Source organism: Ictidomys tridecemlineatus, chromosome 8 (assembly GCF_052094955.1).
Source record: "Ictidomys tridecemlineatus isolate mIctTri1 chromosome 8, mIctTri1.hap1, whole genome shotgun sequence".
Classification (NCBI taxonomy): domain Eukaryota; kingdom Metazoa; phylum Chordata; class Mammalia; order Rodentia; family Sciuridae; genus Ictidomys; species Ictidomys tridecemlineatus.
Window position 1 is genome coordinate 83072438 of NC_135484.1, and position 18336 is coordinate 83090773.

Consider the following 18336-nt stretch of genomic DNA (forward strand, 5'->3'; position numbering starts at 1 on the left):
TCTATGTTTCCCGAGATTTACTGCTGTCTCATAATTTGAAAAATCATACATTTAGGGCCTAACAACTTTAATGTTGCCAAGGAACTTTAGCACAATCACAGGACAGTCATTCACAGTTCCTTTTCTGTGAATTAATTGTTGATCCGAGAAAAATCTAAATCAAACAGGAAGATAATTATTTTTTGCTTATGCAGGCTCTGAAGTTGAATTACCATTTAATTTTTACCATTGTTTTTAAGAACTTATTACTTGAAGTGACTGAGTTAACTTATTGACAGTGAACTTTGTCCTTTGGAATGGTGGTTCTAGTTCATTGGTTGTAAATCAAGTGTATTTCCACATGAATGTTATCCAGAGGCAGGTCTTCTGCATTCTGCTGTGGAAAGTTGGATGGCTTTTGAGCTGAGCTCTAACGGAAAAGACAAATTGATTTAGAAGAGAGTTTACATTACATTTTCAATTTAACTTCTATTTTTGAAAGTGGTATGTGAAACTTAGTGAAAGCTTGCTAGAACAATCTATAAGATGAAATATAGTTTCATTTTGTAATGATTAATTTTTCAGTTATCATTGTTGGCTAAGTTATATTATAATTACATTTGAGTTGGATGATAACTTACTTTTCAGAAAGCAAATGGAAAGGGCTAAAGAAATACATGAAAGTTCCTTAAATGAAGTATTAATCTTTGGCATAGTATATGGAAACAAAAGTGTGCAAATCAACCCCTTGTGGATATGCAGATCATGAGAAATGCACCTGTCTGAATTAATTCCCATAGCAGCAGCAGTCATGAGAACAATGCTTTTGAATATATGTGTGAATGTGTTTTATAATCAGGACAGAAATGCTGCGTGCCAAAATTTCAAAGCCTGATAGAATTTAATACCTTTAGCTAATACCATCATATGAATGAATTGTTACTCATGGTGCTTATGCTGATACATACACTAGTGTACGGGAAAACTATTGACATGGAATCAAAGGAATAGAAAAGATGCATACCATCATTATAGAAGATGACTTATTTAAAATAATTGCCAGAAATTCTATTATGAGATAAACATAATGAAGAAAACACAGCATGTAATCCAGAACAGAAGTCAGTAAACATCAGGAAGCTAAATGTTATTGAAAAAAATGTCATTTGGGTAAAAAAAGGAAAATATCCTAAATCAACCCCTACATCATAAAACATACATTTGAGGGCTGGAATTGTGGCTCAGTGGTAGAGCACTTGCCTCCTAGCATGTGTGAAGCACTGGGTTCGATTCTCAGCACAACAACAACAAAAAAATAAAATAAAGATATTGTGTTCATCTAGCAAACAAACAAACAAACAAACAAACAAAAAACACGTACATTTGAGGGAGTGAGGGAGCCTCTGCTAGAGCAGAAGTGGGTCTAGGCTCAGGGAAAGGTAGTGGGAAAGGGGCAGAAAGTCTGCTGGACTTGGCTTCTGCTCACTGCCCCTTCAACTGTGCCTTGCCCTCTTGAGAACCAATAATCTTTCTTAGAGACAGGGTACGGACTGGAATTTTAATTTGACTTCTTTTCCTGTCTCCTTTCTCTAAGGTAAAAAGGAACTCTTTCTCAAACTCAGTCTGATCAAACTAAACCAAAAGAAGCCAAATAATCTCTTTCTGTGGTTATTGATGTGTGGAGTTCCTTAGATTGAGAACAAAAGCTACAACATATTGGCAGAGGGGAAAAGGGAGGGGTGAACTTCCTCTGTATTTTATGGGATAGAAAGGATGTGATGAGGAGCTAAATAACTTCTCCATTATCCAATGACTTATCCATTATCTGGTCATTTGTGAACATCAAGCTATCCTACAGAGCATCACCAGGACCAACATTTGGAACAGTTTTGTTTTTCACCCTTTGTGAAAAGGTAGCCCTGTTTCTACACTTTTTTTTCTTTTTTTCCTACAGGGTTACCTTTGAACGTGTGAAGGTTCTTTCCCACACTGACCAACCATACATTCCAAATAAATGCTTCTCTAGGCCTCAGAGAGAAGCAGCAGAAAGAAAAGGAGGGGGAAAATTAGAGATGGGAAAAGAATAAAGAATTATAGATGAATTAGAACTACGGGGCAGATTTTAAAGATTTCTAGAAAGCATCAGCATTTAGGCCTGGATGTTCTGATTTAATGGATAAAGGCAGGATGGAGCCTTTGGCTCTCCAGGCAGTTCTGTGTATTTGATCATGTATAGTCCAATTATTTTGCTACTGAGTATCCACGGCCTCAGGTACTGACATGGTCTGCTGGTGGCCCACTCAGCTGGTTGTATACCTAGCCCCAAGACCAACTTGGTCACTTGCCAACCTGCATCCTGCCAATTGTGCCACAGAGTGCTTAAAATTTCTTCTTCTTCTTCTTTTTTTTTTTTTTTTTTTTTGGTAATCTAATGTTTGACCAAGCCAAAATCCCATTTTTAAAAACTTGAAGGTTTGTAGATCTGATAAAACTTAAGTGTCATGAATTTATAACTTCTTCCATGTTTGTGGGTGTAAGGCAACAATACTCAAGATATCTTGTTTTTTTGGAGAAAAAAATTAATGTCTGAGAATAGTATAAGCTTATGTTTAGGAATATTCTTATCAAGCTGACTGATTGACATAAGAAACCCATGTGAAGGAGTTGTCTTTTCAATCCTGGCTATTGAATAGAAATACCTTTTACCTTTCTTTGAAGTCTGTGTTTCTTTGTAACTAATATGAATTGGTAATGCTCTTCCCTACAAATAATGCCTTTGTACAGGACAGGCAAAAACTATGACTTTATAAAGGATTTTTTTTTTCTGTGATTGAGAACCTACTCATGTTCATTAAAATTAATGTTGTCATGACATTCATGGGAACTCAGAAATGATTTTTTAGTTGCTTTTTCATTTGCATCTTAAAAAGTGCTCTTGAAGATTTCATCTTCAGGACATTGATAAACCTGGAAAAGGTCTTTATCGCAATTTTATTAATATTTTGCTCTAGCTTTATATGTCTTGAGAGTGTTAAAATAGTTGGTTAAAATGCATGGGGAGACATGTCTAGTGATATGAGATCCTTTTGTTTTAAGCTCAGAAATGTCTTTGTGAATATATTTTTGCTTCAGCCATAATTCTCTTCCTATTATTATTATTTTTTCTCACGGTGAAATCATTAACTTGTATTTGTGTTTGTGAGATGTCTGTTGTCATGGAAACAAACAATGTCACAAATTCAGTCATGTAGAAAGCAGGGAGAAAAACAGTCTGAGAAGCATAACCTTTAAGAAAAGTAGAAGCTAAAGTTATTGTTTGTGAATTATCCCAGTATTAATTTGGAATAGAATTCCCACATTTTAACTTTGTCTTATATTTTTTGGAATGTCATTAATACAGTATTTAGCTTATTTAAACTCAGAATCACTTTCAAGAATGGTCATTCTATAGCAGCTATTTCTGACCGCAACTTGGGAAATGTTGAAAGAGGCACATTTGGAAAACTGGCATAAGTGAAACAAAAGGAAAAAAGTTTTGCACATTTGAAGCTTAGAGACTAGTTTTTGGGATATCAATGATCAATATAAATAACAGACAAATAAAAACCTCAATAACTGAACCAAACAAAACAAATTAAACAAACTACTTAAAATTGCACTTTTATCTTCCTGTAGGTAGAGAAGATATAAAGATGTGTAGCCATTTAAGTAGCAAACACAATGAAGAAGACTTTCAAATGAGAATTAGCCTTGTGTACTTGGGGGAGAAAGTCAGTATGTTCTTGAAAATAAGTATTCTTGCAGCAAAATATGCAACTAATTTCCTTCCAGAGATGAGATGTCCTGTCAGCAGTTAAAGTTATTTATAATAGAATTTTCCACTTAGGCTTGACTGGTAGGCTGTTCAACTCGTTTTATTTCTTTTTTTTTCCCTTCCAATTTAATGATATATTGTAGGTTTTTGTCTATTGATGTTTCTTTATTGTTCATTGTTATCTTTACTTTTTTGTGTGTTGAAATTTATTTAATTATAAATAGCTTTAAGATATTTACTTTTACTCTTTGAGCCAAATAAATTAATAGCTTCCATAATTCTTATAATAGCATTGTATATAATTGGCATGAGTATACAACAATTACTGGCAAAGTGTATGCTGAAGAAGCAGATAGTTTCATAATTATGTCACACTGTGGCACAAGCCTTAGTAAAGGTAGCCAATATAAAGTGATCTGTATATTTATCTTACATTTAAACTATGGAGAGCGAGAGTTTTATTGGAAGACATCTGTGCCTCCCATTAAATTGAGGTTTCCATATTTTTCCATTTTTTTTTCATGAAAGAGCCAGAATTTAGCAGCAGACGTTTTTGATCAGCTAGAACAAGTGGTGTATTTTATTTTGATGACTATTCACTTTTAAGTTTTCTAGAAGAATTATTCATTTTTTAGCTTTATTAGGGTTAAGCTATGATGAAAGTTAGTTCTACTTTTTTAACTGTATGAGCAAACAAAAATTTCTCCAGAACATGATTGTTGGAATTTAGGTTTGCAAATGATATGAGATTGATGCAGTTATTGTTAATCATACATTGAAACTGAGCTTATTTAAATTAGATCTGGGAGGAAAAGATCATGAAAGTAAATGAAGATCTTTGTGAACAATGGGCTATGCAGGCAGACTGAAATGTGACAGAATTTTGGGATTTAGATGCTTTATTTTTCCTTTAAAAAAAATTTAAGACACCTATTCCTTCAAATTTGGGTGATAACCTTTTCTAGAAGGTCTTGCAATCAGACTGGGCATGAGGGGTAAGGCTGATAAATAGGAATGAAGTATAATTCTGAAGTTTTATTCCATCAATCCTACTGCACTGACAGAAGGGAAAAAAAAACTCAGAAAGGAGAAATAGCAATTTTTTAGACAAGTTGAGTTTGTGTTCAGCAAGTTAGGGATGTCTCCCAGGATGAATGAATGTTCAAATATCTAGTAGTTATTTAAAAAAATGATTTCCCTTTAATTTCTATCGTAGAACGTGGCTCACCTCAAGACTTAGTTATTAAGGACATCACTGATACATCAGTTGGTGCTTATTGGACGTCTGCTCCAGGAATGGTTCGAGGATACAGGGTATCATGGAAATCTCTTTATGATGATGTTGAGGCTGGAGAGAAAAATCTTCCTGGAGATGCAATTCATACTGTAATAGAAAATCTGCAGCCAGAGACCAAATACAAAATTTCGGTCTTTGCAACTTACAGTAGTGGAGAAGGAGAACCTTTGACTGGAGACGCCACAACTGAATGTAGGTAACATCACAGGTGTGTTTGGGAGTGTATTAGTGCTACCTAATAGCTATCAGCCCAAAGGACATGTAGTTTATCCACTTGATTTTTTTTTTGTTCATATGCTAAACAAGGACTGAACAATTACAATATTTAAAAAATGCAATTTAAATTCAGATTAATTAATACATGAGAAAATATGTCAGCCTAATATGGTGGTGCTTGTCTGTAATTCCAGTGACTCAGGAGGTTGAGGTAAAAGGATTGCAAGTTCAAGGTCAGCCTCAGCAACTTAAGAGAGACCCTGTCTTAAAATAAAAAAAACAAAAAGGGCTGGGGTGAAGTTCCGTGGTAGAGCATTCTGGGTTCAATTTCCCATACTGCAAAACGAAGGAAAAAGGTCATATTTTGAAATACCAAATCCCTTTCAACTACCTTCATTTAACTTCCCTCCCCCCATCTCTTATCAACTAGATAGGACCCCCAACCAGGAAAAAGATCAGGACCTCAGGAGACAGAATTCAGTCACATTTATAGTTGCCTTATCTGACTAACTTTACTTAACCTTTGAATCTTGATTTCTTAATGTGTAGAATGCAGATAATAAATCTTGTCTCTTAGAGTTTTCATGAGGATAAAATGAAATAACAATGTACATAGCATCAAGTACAGTGACTAGTTATTTAGTAATAATTTATAAATGATTACTGACTATCAACATAATGATTTTCATATAATAAGACCAATCCTAGATTCTTTGCTTTATTCCTGTTATATTTGATAAAGTTAAAATCAAAATCTCACTCAATATTATAGTGACTCTGCCTCATTAGTATTCTTTTTGGTGAACAATTATGAATAATCTATCATCATTTATCATCACATGGCTGGTGCAGGATGTGTCAAAATTTCTTAATTCTCTTTCCTAAAGTTATTTTTTTTTTTTGATAATGAATGATGTGCCAGAGTTGGTTAGTAGTTTTTATGAGTGTACCTCTTTGGTAGGGGATGTTAGAAATGAGGGAGGTCCTGTATGTGTGGGTCAGGGAAGGATACATGGGGAATCTCTGTATTTTCTTTTCAGTTTTGCTAGAAAACTAAAACTGTTATAAAAAAATGTATATTTAACCCCCCCCCCCAAAAAAAACCACACACACACAAAAAATTCATTTGTTAAGCATGGGTACTTCTAGGCTTTTGTAGGGTAAAAAACTTTATTCCTTTTGTTTTGGGAGGATTTTAGAAAAAGAGGGAAAAAATGGATCATCTTTGCATTTTCTTCTGTTAGAAAGAAGTAGAAGAATTTTGGTGATCTTACTGGCAAAGAGAAAGAGGCAAGTGCCATGAGGATTTTCGGTTAAGTCCCATATCCTGATTTGAAATTGTCCTTTAACAAAAATCTTTTGGTCTGAGTTGTCTGAGAAATTCATTTTCTTTTTACCACTGACAAGCTCAGTTGGATATGTTTAAATTTAAATTTGTCTAAATTAACCAGCTTTCAAAAAAACCAAAAAACAAAAAACCAAAAAATCCCTGTATGAAATTTAAATTTGTGTAAAGGCATATTGCTCAGATATTCACATGATTAGTTTCTATGGTACTAAATGAAATCTTGTGTCTGGAATAGATTGGCTGATGTAGTTTAAGAAACTCTATTTCTTTGTTGTAAGAGAAGCCATATTGCAAACTCAGGTCAGATAATGACACATAGAGCTAACCTTATTTATAGGAGTAAAGATAAAATTCATATAGTTGAGAAATTATTAAAGTAGTGCATTTAGAGGATTTTCTTTCCAAAAAAATTCTCCATTATATCTTTTTCTAAAAGTATCCGAGCCTTCAGATAATTAGGTTTGAAAATCTTCATAAGGAATGTGATTTAGCCAAAAGCAAGTATGTTAGCAGAAGCTGTAAATAAACTTTTGTTTCTTAGAAGATGAGCAACTGAGAACTTTTTAGTGTTTTTTTGGCTCTTTGATTTTAAGGCTGGTGAACAGAGAAGTCTCTTTTGAACTAGAAGCAGACTTGGAAGGAAGGAAACATTGATTTCTCAGAGTATTCAAAACTGCTTAAATAAATGTCTAAGTAAATAGAAGACATGAAGCTTTTTGGCTCTACTGCTGTTTGGTTGTTGTGTGTTGCTTTGTCTTTGGGGAAAGGAAAGCCACAAAGCCACAAAGTGCTTTCAAACATGTTAAGGGGTGGCATTTAGGTGACTGATGAATCCTAACGTATGGGTAGCTCAAGAGTCACCAGATTATGCTTTAAGAGTTTCATAGGCGCTCTCAAGGGATGTCTTAGAAATGTCTGTAGGATCAGGATCACCTGAAACTTAGAAGAGTATGGTGTACAATCTGTTGATACCATGGAAACCATATATTGACACTCGCAAGCTGACAGAGGGCAAACTCTCTGTTGTTCCTCTTCATGGCAGTGGGATCAACAGTCTCTTCCTTCCTTTATAGAGACACTAATTCCATTAAATTAGGGCCTCACTTATACAACCTCATTTAATCCTAGTTATCTCCTCAAAGGCCCTGTCTGCAAAACATTAGCACATAGAACACATTGGACTTTTGGGGGAGATGTAATCTTTCCATCCATAACATGGGCCACAGTTTTTTCTTCTTGGCATGCTCAATAATTTTTATTTGAAGCCAGACATTGTGAATTTTACCTTTTTGGGTGTTATATATTTTTATATTCTTATAAATATTCTTAAGCTTTTTTCCTGGAATATAGTTAAGTTCCTTGAAAAATAGTTTGATCTTTCTGAAGTTTACTTTTGAGCTCTGTTTTAGTTTAGGGCTAATTTTGCTCCATTATGGAAGTAATAATCTCCCGAGTATTCTACATGATGTCTCCAGAGTTATATGGTTTTCTCTTTGGCTAGTGGGAATCATTTCTGGCCCTGTGTGAGCTCCAGAAATAGTTCCCTCTATTTCTTTTGGGTGTTTCTTTCCCTGGTTTTGGATGGTTTCCTCACACTTGATCCCTGATTAACACTGAATTGAAGACTTGGGAACCTTTTGGATGTTTTGGGGACATTTTTGGTGGTGTGATCTCTTTATAGTATTTTGTTTTGCAAATTCTGCTTTGGACTCCTCAGACACTCAACATCATACTGTCAGTCAAGGGAGACCACCAGTGTCCATCTGGATCCCACCTTCTTATATTAGGGCTAGAATCTGGGTCATTCATAGGGTCTACTCTCATTTCTTCCTTCTTGCTTAGGGAATCACTGTTCAGTGCTTTCTGATACCCATTGTCTAAAAACTATTTTTAAAAAGAGTTTTTAGTTGTTTAATAGGTTCCCCCCCATTTGAATATAATATTTCTCTTAAAATCAGAAAGATTCTTTGCTTATTTTGTTTTCTTCGATAAATTAATTTCTTTCAATAAAATGCCTATGACTTCTTGAATATGAAGGTTATTAAATCTGAATTAAATGATCATGCTTATGAACTCTACTTATGTATAAGAAAAGGGATTTCATAGCTGGGTGTACAAACACCTAAATTCCAGGAACTTAGGAGACTGAGGCAAAAGTATTCCGAGTTCAAGAACAGCCTCAGCAACTTAACATGACATTGTCTCAAAATAAAAATAAAAATAACAGAGGATGTAGCTCAGTGGTAAAGTAGTCCTAGGCTCAATCCCTTATAACCACAACCCCGAAAACCCCCAAAATACAAAAGGATGTTGTTGGCTATTGGTGTGTATTTAGGGATCTGTTTCTGATAAAGTAATTAACAATTCTAAAATATTAATAAAAGATAATAAGTAATATTGTCTATAGATTGTACTAATAATAACATATAGTGCTTCCTAAATATTAAATATATACTAATTTATCTTTAGAGCCCTCAAAGCACTTTTATGTGTTAGAGTTTCCTGTTCTCTTGTGTCATAGTTTTACTTGCACATGGCAATCACAAGAACAGTGTTAACCATACTAATTCTGTCTAGTCATTTGTAGACAGCAACTTCTTCTGAAATGGCCTGAGTAAAATTTCTAACCCTGCATTCAGAGCTTTTAGTATTCCTCATGGCATTGTGATTAGAGGAATTCCTTACAGATGAAAATATAATAAAAAGTCTAAAACTTCATTTCCGGAAATGGATGTTTTCTTTACTGAAGTCTCCAGGATGCAAATAGGAAATCCCTGAAATATGAACTTCCATTTTTTTTAGTATTAGCTGGATAAAGAGAAAACATCTTACTGATATCTTGCTGAGATTAAGGTTCACACGCCATCATAAATTTATGAGATTACAAGGCTGAGTAAGAGAACAGTGTACATATTTAAGAAACCACAGATAGTTTTTTTTTACATAATCAAGGAACTGTTCACACACACACACACACACACACACTCACATACACACACTCTTATAGTATATATATTAATTTTCCTTTTATTTCACAGTATCCCAAGATTCCAAAACCTTGAAAGTGGATGACGAAACAGAAAATACAATGAGAGTTACGTGGAAACCTGCACCACGAAAGGTTGTCAACTACCGTGTTGTATACCGACCCCAAGGGGGAGGGCGACAAATGGTTGCTAAATTGCCCGCCACTGTCACTTCTACAGTGCTGAAACGGCTTCAACCCCAGACCACATATGATATCACAGTTCTCCCAGTCTACAAGACAGGAGAAGGAAAGCTTAGGCAAGGATCAGGAACAACAGGTACAAAATAATAATGCTTTTATTGGAGGGGAAAGTATATGTAACATTTTAAAAGAAGACTTTAATATGTCTACTTCATTTGTAAAAGCTTGAAATTGAATCTGTAATAAATTCAACTCTAATTATTACTTGGAATACCCAATTAGCATATTGTTACCAATCCCCTGGTAAAGTAATTCTACCTATTAATGTTCTAATGCTAAACCACTCTGAATTGTTAGGATTATTTATACTCTTGGGTAGTGCTCTGTTATCAGGACTTTTGTTGCACATGTTATATGGGGTCACAACAGTTAACGCTTCTTATAAATATGCATTTTTGTAGGCACTAACAGAAAATGCCAAAAGGCTAGTCTTATGGATATTATTTTAAAAATCCTTTTTTATCGTTACAGCTTCCCGATTTAAGTCACCCAGAAATCTCAAAACATCTGACCCAACTATGTCAAGTTTCCGAGTGACTTGGGAGCCTGCCCCTGGGGAGGTGAAGGGTTATAAAGTCACATTCCACCCTACGGGGGATGACAGAAAACTAGGGGAGTTAGTCGTTGGACCATATGACAACACAGTCGTTTTGGAGGAACTTAGGTAGGAACTAATTATATTTGTGTTAAGAGATTGAATCAACTTGTGTTAAAAGATTGAATCAACCTATGTAAATCAATAGACCTTATGTCAATAATCACTCATATGTCTCTTTGTTAGCAGAGTATTTAAAAATCAACTAAATTTGCTTTCTTGTGCTTCTTGATACTTCTTGATACTGGAGTTGAGGTTAGTCAGACGCTAGCAACAGAATTTTGGCCTGAGCAAAATGTACATAATATTTTAATGATTTTGTTTTTAAGTGATCAGGAATGACATTTTTTTTTCAATAGCACCCTGTTTTAACAAAACGTACATATTATACCATTTCACCAAAATTGTAGTCATTTTACTGAAATTATAGCCATGTAGAAATGTGGGGGTTCCTGTGCCTTCTGGAAGGGCCTGGGTGACTCATGGTGAGATCCCAAGTGTGGGTCCTCCTCCAGTGTGACACACTAAAGCCAGAAGGCAGGACTCTCTCTGTGCTTGCTGCCAGCTGGCAGGAGAATCCTGGGCTCACTGAAGGTCAAATTTTAGGCTGTGCAGTAGAAAACAAGGAAGTTTGAGTTTGAACAGCACCCTTCATTTATTACAGTAAAAAGAATGGGCTACTGTGCATTGCCTCTTGGAAAGTTTGTTTAACTATTCATTCAGCAATATTGAAAACTATGTAAATGCTTGTTATTGACTTTTACTAGTATAGGAGGGATAAAATTTATGAAGCACACTATTTGCCAGGCTTTGTGCTAGGTGCTTTATGCTACCCTGCAAGACACAACATTTCAATCATATTCTTAAAGCCCATTGCTTAGAAACAGCAGAGTAGAGATCCTGATCCTTTTCTGACATGCTGAGCAGCATCATAGGGACTCTCCCTCTGATAGAAGGGCAAGGCTGAAATGGTGCTCTGAATCCCCGAAATTCTCTGGAGTGCTAGGCGGCTAGTTTTTCTTGATACCTCACAGGGTAAACAAACGAGAATGAAACTCTTTTTCTTTTGTGAAAATGCTGTACTTTGTAAGTTACTCTGAGTAGAAGTTTATTAGTCAAAATAAATGTCTTTAAGAAAGCAAAATAATGCCTTGATCCAATGGTCCATACAGACTATTCACTTTGTCATTTCAGGGCAGGTACCACCTATAAGGTAAATGTTTTTGGAATGTTTGATGGAGGAGAAAGTTCACCTCTTGTTGGACAAGAAATGACAACTCTTTCTGACACAACTGTAATGCCAATTTTATCCTCTGGTAAGACATTGAGCTATATTCCCCTAGGAAAATTTAGCATTATGAAACTATTTCAAATGTGAACTATTAGATTATTATACAATGAGAAGTAACTAACATTATTTTTTTCACTAAAATTTATTTAAATAATTTGCATGCTTCCTTTTTGATGTTGGAAAAAATGCTTCAAGACATCCAGTCAAGCATACTTTAAATTATTTTTTTAGGTTTCTTTTTAAACATTGTGTTAGTAACATTATACTGCATTATTTAAAGATTAACAGATAATAATAACAATTGTAGATAACATCTATACTTTTCTAACATTTTTCTTCTTTTTAGTGACTAAGATGCAATTTTATTTTGTTAAAGTAATTATATATCTTTACTTAAATGATATATTTGGGCTGGGCAAGCAGAGTTAGGTTAGAAACAAGGGTGGACAACCGTGACTTGGGAAGCAAACTGGTAACATAAACCCCTTTAGATGTTCTGCCCCTGCTCAATTATGCCTTGATTAAATAGAGATAGTTTTTAACATTCTTAGAGGAGGTGAAGTGGTAGGTAGAGTTATTCAAATTTTTTTTATCATTTATTAAAAAACAGTAGTTATAAGCAGAGCAGGAACAGGTTTGCAAAGTCTTAAGTGCTTAGAATAGTATTTGGAAGTCTTTAGTCCTGTTTATAATACATGAATGGCACATTGTACTTTGTAGTGTGATGAGCATTACTTAATTTTTTTCAATGCCTTTTTTTCATAATGTCAAGATCAGATGTTAACAATAGAAGAAACTGGAAAATTCATAGCTGTTAACACATGCTCTTAGAAAAGAGAACACTTGAAATCTTGGATGTGCATAAAATAAATAAACGTATCAAATCTTATTGCTTTGCATTAATGTTTTATTGTTTCTCTTATGATGATATTAACTGACTTATATTTTTATTTTGTAGCTTTTACACTGAGGATATTGGGATTATTTTCTCTTTCCAAAGCACCCTAGCTTTGTATCAGTGTTTGTGCTTGTCTCTACAGCTCTCAATTTGTATATTTGTGTACTTTTCTAAATTGCCTTCCTTCTTTCTTGATTCTTTAAATGTGCAAACTTTACCATTTGTATTGATCTGATTTTTATATATGGTAGATGATAAAGTTAAATAATTAATAACTAAATAATAGTGTATCAGGTTTTTAAAATATATATTTACTTTATAAAGGTGTAATTTTAAGAGTCATGTATCTGGCCTTCATAATATATGTAATAGTTACCTGGGAGTTTAATTATTTTAAAAGATACCTTTGGCTCACTAAAACCATTTCTGGTTAACACATTTAATCAGTCCATCTCAAACTTACCTGTGAACTCCTATTAAATATTACAAAAGAATGCAATACCTTATCTTTAGATCACATTACAATTTTATTGAAATTGTAAATGCTGTATTGTTAGACAGCTATGCATTCTCATTTATTTCAGCTCTTGAGTGTGTGAGCCTTTCAAATTTATAATGGTGATCTAATTCAGGTCTTCAGGTTCTATATCTAAGGACAGGAAATATAGTCAAAGATGAAGGAAAGATTTGCAGCTGAAATAATCTTTGAAGGAATTGATTCTGGAGAATGTTATTTAAGGCTAATAAGTCATACTTGCATATTTATAGAGTCTTACACTCTAAATCATTCAGTTGAGCTGCAGTATCACAATAGGCACAACACACAGTTGGTGGCAGAGGCATGGCTAGGGAGAAATCCTGCCCACAATTTGCTTCTCACTATCTAATCTAATGATTGCTGTGTCAGGGATGGAGTGTCTCACCAGAGCTGAAGCAGACATTGTGTTGCTTGTGGATGGATCATGGAGCATCGGCAGGGCAAATTTTAGAACTGTGAGGAGCTTCATTTCTCGTATTGTGGAAGTCTTTGAGATTGGCCCCAAAAGAGTACAAATTGGTAGGTTCTGACAATACTGATGACATTTAGACGTTTTCATGGTGTTCTTTTATATGCCCTAACGTCAATGGTATTATTTTAGCTCTTGCTCAGTACAGCGGAGACCCCAGAACAGAGTGGCAATTAAATGCTCACAGAGATAAGAAGAGTTTGTTGCAAGCTGTGGCAAACTTACCATACAAAGGAGGCAATACCCTCACAGGTGAGTGAAGATGCCCTGATACTCTTTCAAAAGTTCATGCTTTGTTTCAACATGTGGATGAGAAGCGATGTGACTGATTCTCTTTTAAAAATCCCACTAGGCATGGCTTTGAATTTCATTCGCCAGCAGAGCTTCAGGACCCAAGCTGGCATGAGGCCTCGTGCTCGCAAAATTGGTGTTCTCATTACTGATGGAAAATCACAAGATGATGTGGAGGCACCTTCCAAGAAGCTCAAGGATGAAGGCGTGGAGCTGTTTGCCATTGGTAAGTGCTAGAGTGAGCAGCGATGTCCAAAAGTGCTGAGGACATTTGAGAAAAACAAACAAACATATATTTTCTATCACATAATTCATCAAAATGATGTGCCAGAAAGTGAGTTCACATTCTTCTTTTCTCTTTGTAACGAGACCCAACTACATGGCTTTTCAGAAGGAAAATAATGGATTAAGAGAAAAAAATGTAATATATTAATAGGATTCAGGAAAATTCCTGTTTGATTTTTCACAGAACTATATTTATCTTTGAAATCCATTATTTTGCTTTCCAGAAAAAACATCAAAAAGACACTTTTTTTGGTGGGAAATTAGTGCTAGAAGCATTTAGAAAAAGTCAGTTTAGAATACTTTTCAGATGATATTATTATTTTTTTATTTCTATTTTATAACTGCCAATAAGAAATCATTCTATCTTTTTACACCCAGACACACACACACACACATATTTCGTTTTTTAAAAATCTCTTTTTATTTCTTGGTTTTCTAGGTGTCATTTCAGTCTTGAAGAAAATAATAATATATTCTAGTTAATAAATTATTAACCTTCATAGTTGGCCTAATTGTCATTGATTTTTAAAAAAGTTCTAAAATATTTGCTTAATTTATTTGATTTTTTTTCTAAGAAGTGCTTTTAATTTATCTATCTATCTATCTATATGTTTTAAGGTATTAAAAATGCTGATGAAGTTGAGCTGAAGATGATTGCAACTGACCCCGATGATATCCATGCATACAATGTGGCAGATTTTGAGTCCCTCTCCAAGATTGTGGATGACCTCACCATCAACCTTTGTAACAGTGTAAAAGGGCCAGGTAAGTTTAGTCCAGGGGTTCTCATCTTCAGTCCTGTTGATATTTCTTTCTAGGATGGAGAGAGGATGGTTTTATGCATTGTAAGATGTTTACCAGAATTGCTGGCCTCTGCCTATTGGAAGCCAGAGGCATTCCTTGAGTTAAGATAATTAGGAATATCCTTGTGTTTATGTATGGTAAGCACCCAAATTGAAGGCTTTCAGAAAATTAATGATAAAAATTATGGTGGTCCTTAATATATGAGAAAAACTTCTTTTAAATAAATTTAGATTATGATAAAAACTTTTCTTCCTTAATTTACTCTGATTTTTAAAATTTGTTCTAATTAATTGTACATGACAGTAGAATGCATTCTGACACATCACACATAAATGGAATATAACTTCTCATTCTTCAGGTTGTATATGTAGGATCACACTGGTCATGTAGTCATATAGGCACAGAGGATATTAATGTCTGATTTATTTATCCTTCTTATCCCCAATTTACTCTGGTTTTGAGAAAATTGCAATGAATATAACAAATAATGCATGGTAGAAGTGATTCAGAGGCTTTGGGTACTGAGGGTGCATTTTTTTTTTAATGTTTCTTCTTGATTTTCTCCAAACTTTTGCAGATTTTCTCTATTGTCAAATGTCTGCTGGGGTTGGGTGTGGGGAATTGTTCCCAGTTGAAAATCACTTCTTTAACCCCTGATTTTTTTTGTGATTGTTTCTTGGAAAGGCACCAAACTAGAAAAGGGCTTTTAGCTTTTCCAAGGATGTACTTTTTGCATATATGCTTCCACCTCCAGCAAAATACTCAGGGAGAGAGAAAGAGTAGTCAGGGTGAGGGGTGGGGAGAGGTGAAGAGACCTGCTTCCTTTTTTGTGACTATCTCTTCTCTAGTAACTCTAGTTAAGTATTGTTATGTTGCCGTTAGATGGCTGTTTATAAACTTTGTTATCTAAAATTGGTACCTTTTTTGATTTCCTAATTCAAGTAGAATGGGAAGAGGGGTCTTATATCTGATTTTTTTTTTTTGCCTCAACTATAGATGGTTATGCTTGTAACACCAGAATATAAAAGGAAATTACTAATCTTAGGATTTGGACTTTTAGAAATTACATAATTTCTTTTTACCAGTAAGATCAAGTTAAAGTACTTGGTCAGGATAAAATGGTTAAATACATTTTTAGGGGTCTTTGAGAGATATGGATAAAAAATTAAAATTTAGAAATGAAACTCTAGAACTGGATTTGTAATAACAGAGGATGGTGCAGAATGACTATTATCTGTATAAAAACATAGGTCAAAACATGGTAAACACCACAATGGTTGTTCTTTTTGAAAACCAACAATAAAAATTATGGTTCTTATTTTATGAGAAATTTTCTTTTATGTATATGTAGATTATTGTAAAAACTGTCCTTTAACTTATCCTGGTTTTGGAAAGGTTGGAATGAGTTTAACAAATAATGTGGTAAAAATGGTTCATGTGCTTTGGATACTGGGACTACTTTTTTTTTTTTTTTTAAATGTTCCTTCTCGAGTTTCTCTCTCCAAACTTTTGCAGATTTTCTCTTTTGGATTTTGAACAACAGACTGACCTTTTCCCTGGAGAAATAGACCAGCTGGGCAGCCAGAATTTGTAGGCTCCTGGCTCTGGATTAACTGAGAGAGTTGTAGTTTTATTCAATTGAGGAGAACTTTGAGTGGGGATGAAAACATCTTTTATCTGTTTTCCTTTATTTTTTTTTATCAACTATGTAATAGTTGCATTCATTCTAGTTTCCCAGACAGTAAAACTGCTTGATAATTTTGCAAGCTTGACTATGACCCAAGTACAATAAAGGTTAGGATACTAAGAATGGAAATGCTCTCCCTAGTTTTGGCTTACAAAAATTGAGAGTTTATATGAAAATGATTTGCCATGCTCAGAGAGGCATTGAACTAATTCTTCTCCCTTTAAATTATTATTTGCATTGAGCTTGATACTTCTATTTTCTTTCTTCTTATTTTTTTTCTTTTTTGAAGTATTAGAAATCAAATATTGGTCTGAGCTATCCCCCAGTCCCATACTTTTGTTTTCATTAATATTTATTTTAGATATTATTATATAATTTTATTTCACCTGTATCTACATGTGGGAGCAAAATCACAGGCAGGTGGGCTCAGTGGCACATGCCTGTAATCCCAGCAGCTTGGGAGGCTGATGCAGGAGGATTGTGAGTTCAAAGCCAGCCTCAGCAAAAGCAAGGCTCTAAGCAACTCAGTAAGACCTTGTCTTTAAATAAAACAAAAAACAAAATACAAAAAAAAAAAAAAAAAAGAAAAAAGAAAAAAAAAAAAAGACCTGGGGATGTGGCTCAGTGGTGAAGTGCCCCTGAGTTCAATCCCTGGAACCTAAAAAAAAAAAAAAAAAAAAAAAAAAAATTCACAGGCAGTAGAATGTTCCTCAATGGTTATTTTTTGTTGTTGTTGTTTGTTTGTTTTTTAAGTGCTTCATACTAGACAAGCACTCTATTGCTGAGCTACATCAAAGCCCTGTTCCCAAATTTTAAAACCACATTTATTCTTATGGAACATAACTTTTAGCTAAAGAGATAAGACATGAAAAAAAAATTACATACACACATATAAACACTACAAAGTGATAATGAGGGCAGAGAACTCTGGCGGTGTTAATGGTGATAGAGACAATGGAGAAACTAAATTGTCAGGACCCAAATTCTTTCTTATTATCAATTATATGTATAAGGATAAAGATGGAAGGAAATATTCAAGGATGATGCAGAAGTTTGGATCTAGGTGATTTTAACTGGCGGTGTCTTAAAAAAGAAGAGGATGAAGTTTAAGGAGCTACCCATTTAGAGTGGTCTTATGGGCAGTGGGCCTCTGTATTTACTTATTATTTACTTAATATGTGAAAGGAAGTGTGTAAAAGCTTCAAAAAAAGAGAGAGATTAATACTGTTTCAATTAAACTTCATCACCTTGCTGCAATAATGAAAAAGCACATGCACTTTATTTCCACTTGTAGGTGACTTGGAAGCTCCTTCCAACCTAGTGATTTCTGAGCGAACTCATCGTTCCTTTAGGGTGAGCTGGACGCCCCCTTCTGACAGTGTGGATAGATATAAAGTGGAATACTACCCTGTTTCTGGAGGGAAACGTCAAGAAGTGAGTAAACAACACCTAATTCCATTTTTTTCTCATATTGAGATTGGGTCCTCATTAGTGCTCTGGGAAAACTACTGGGTATGGGGCAAGAGGGCTGTGGAGAAGGGCAGAACTGAGTTGGGAATGGTGCTTTCTGTTCTTGGCGAGGCATATGCTTCCAT

At 34.5% G+C, this 18336-nt stretch overlaps 1 protein-coding gene across 4 annotated transcripts in view; it reads left to right on the top strand.

The window, feature by feature from the left end:
- Col12a1 (collagen type XII alpha 1 chain) overlaps positions 1-18336 on the top strand; it is a 111576-nt gene that overhangs the window by 31620 nt on the left and 61620 nt on the right. For 3 of the 4 annotated variants that reach the window (XM_005340334.5, XM_021720224.3, XM_021720225.3), the window contains exons 14-22: positions 5010-5282; positions 9693-9959; positions 10355-10547; positions 11673-11794; positions 13575-13724; positions 13807-13926; positions 14027-14191; positions 14869-15015; positions 18036-18175. In XM_005340334.5, the coding sequence (XP_005340391.2) occupies positions 5010-5282; positions 9693-9959; positions 10355-10547; positions 11673-11794; positions 13575-13724; positions 13807-13926; positions 14027-14191; positions 14869-15015; positions 18036-18175 (1577 nt within the window). The remainder of the gene's footprint in view (positions 1-5009; positions 5283-9692; positions 9960-10354; positions 10548-11672; positions 11795-13574; positions 13725-13806; positions 13927-14026; positions 14192-14868; positions 15016-18035; positions 18176-18336) is intronic. The other variant, XM_021720226.3, reaches the window with a different exon arrangement.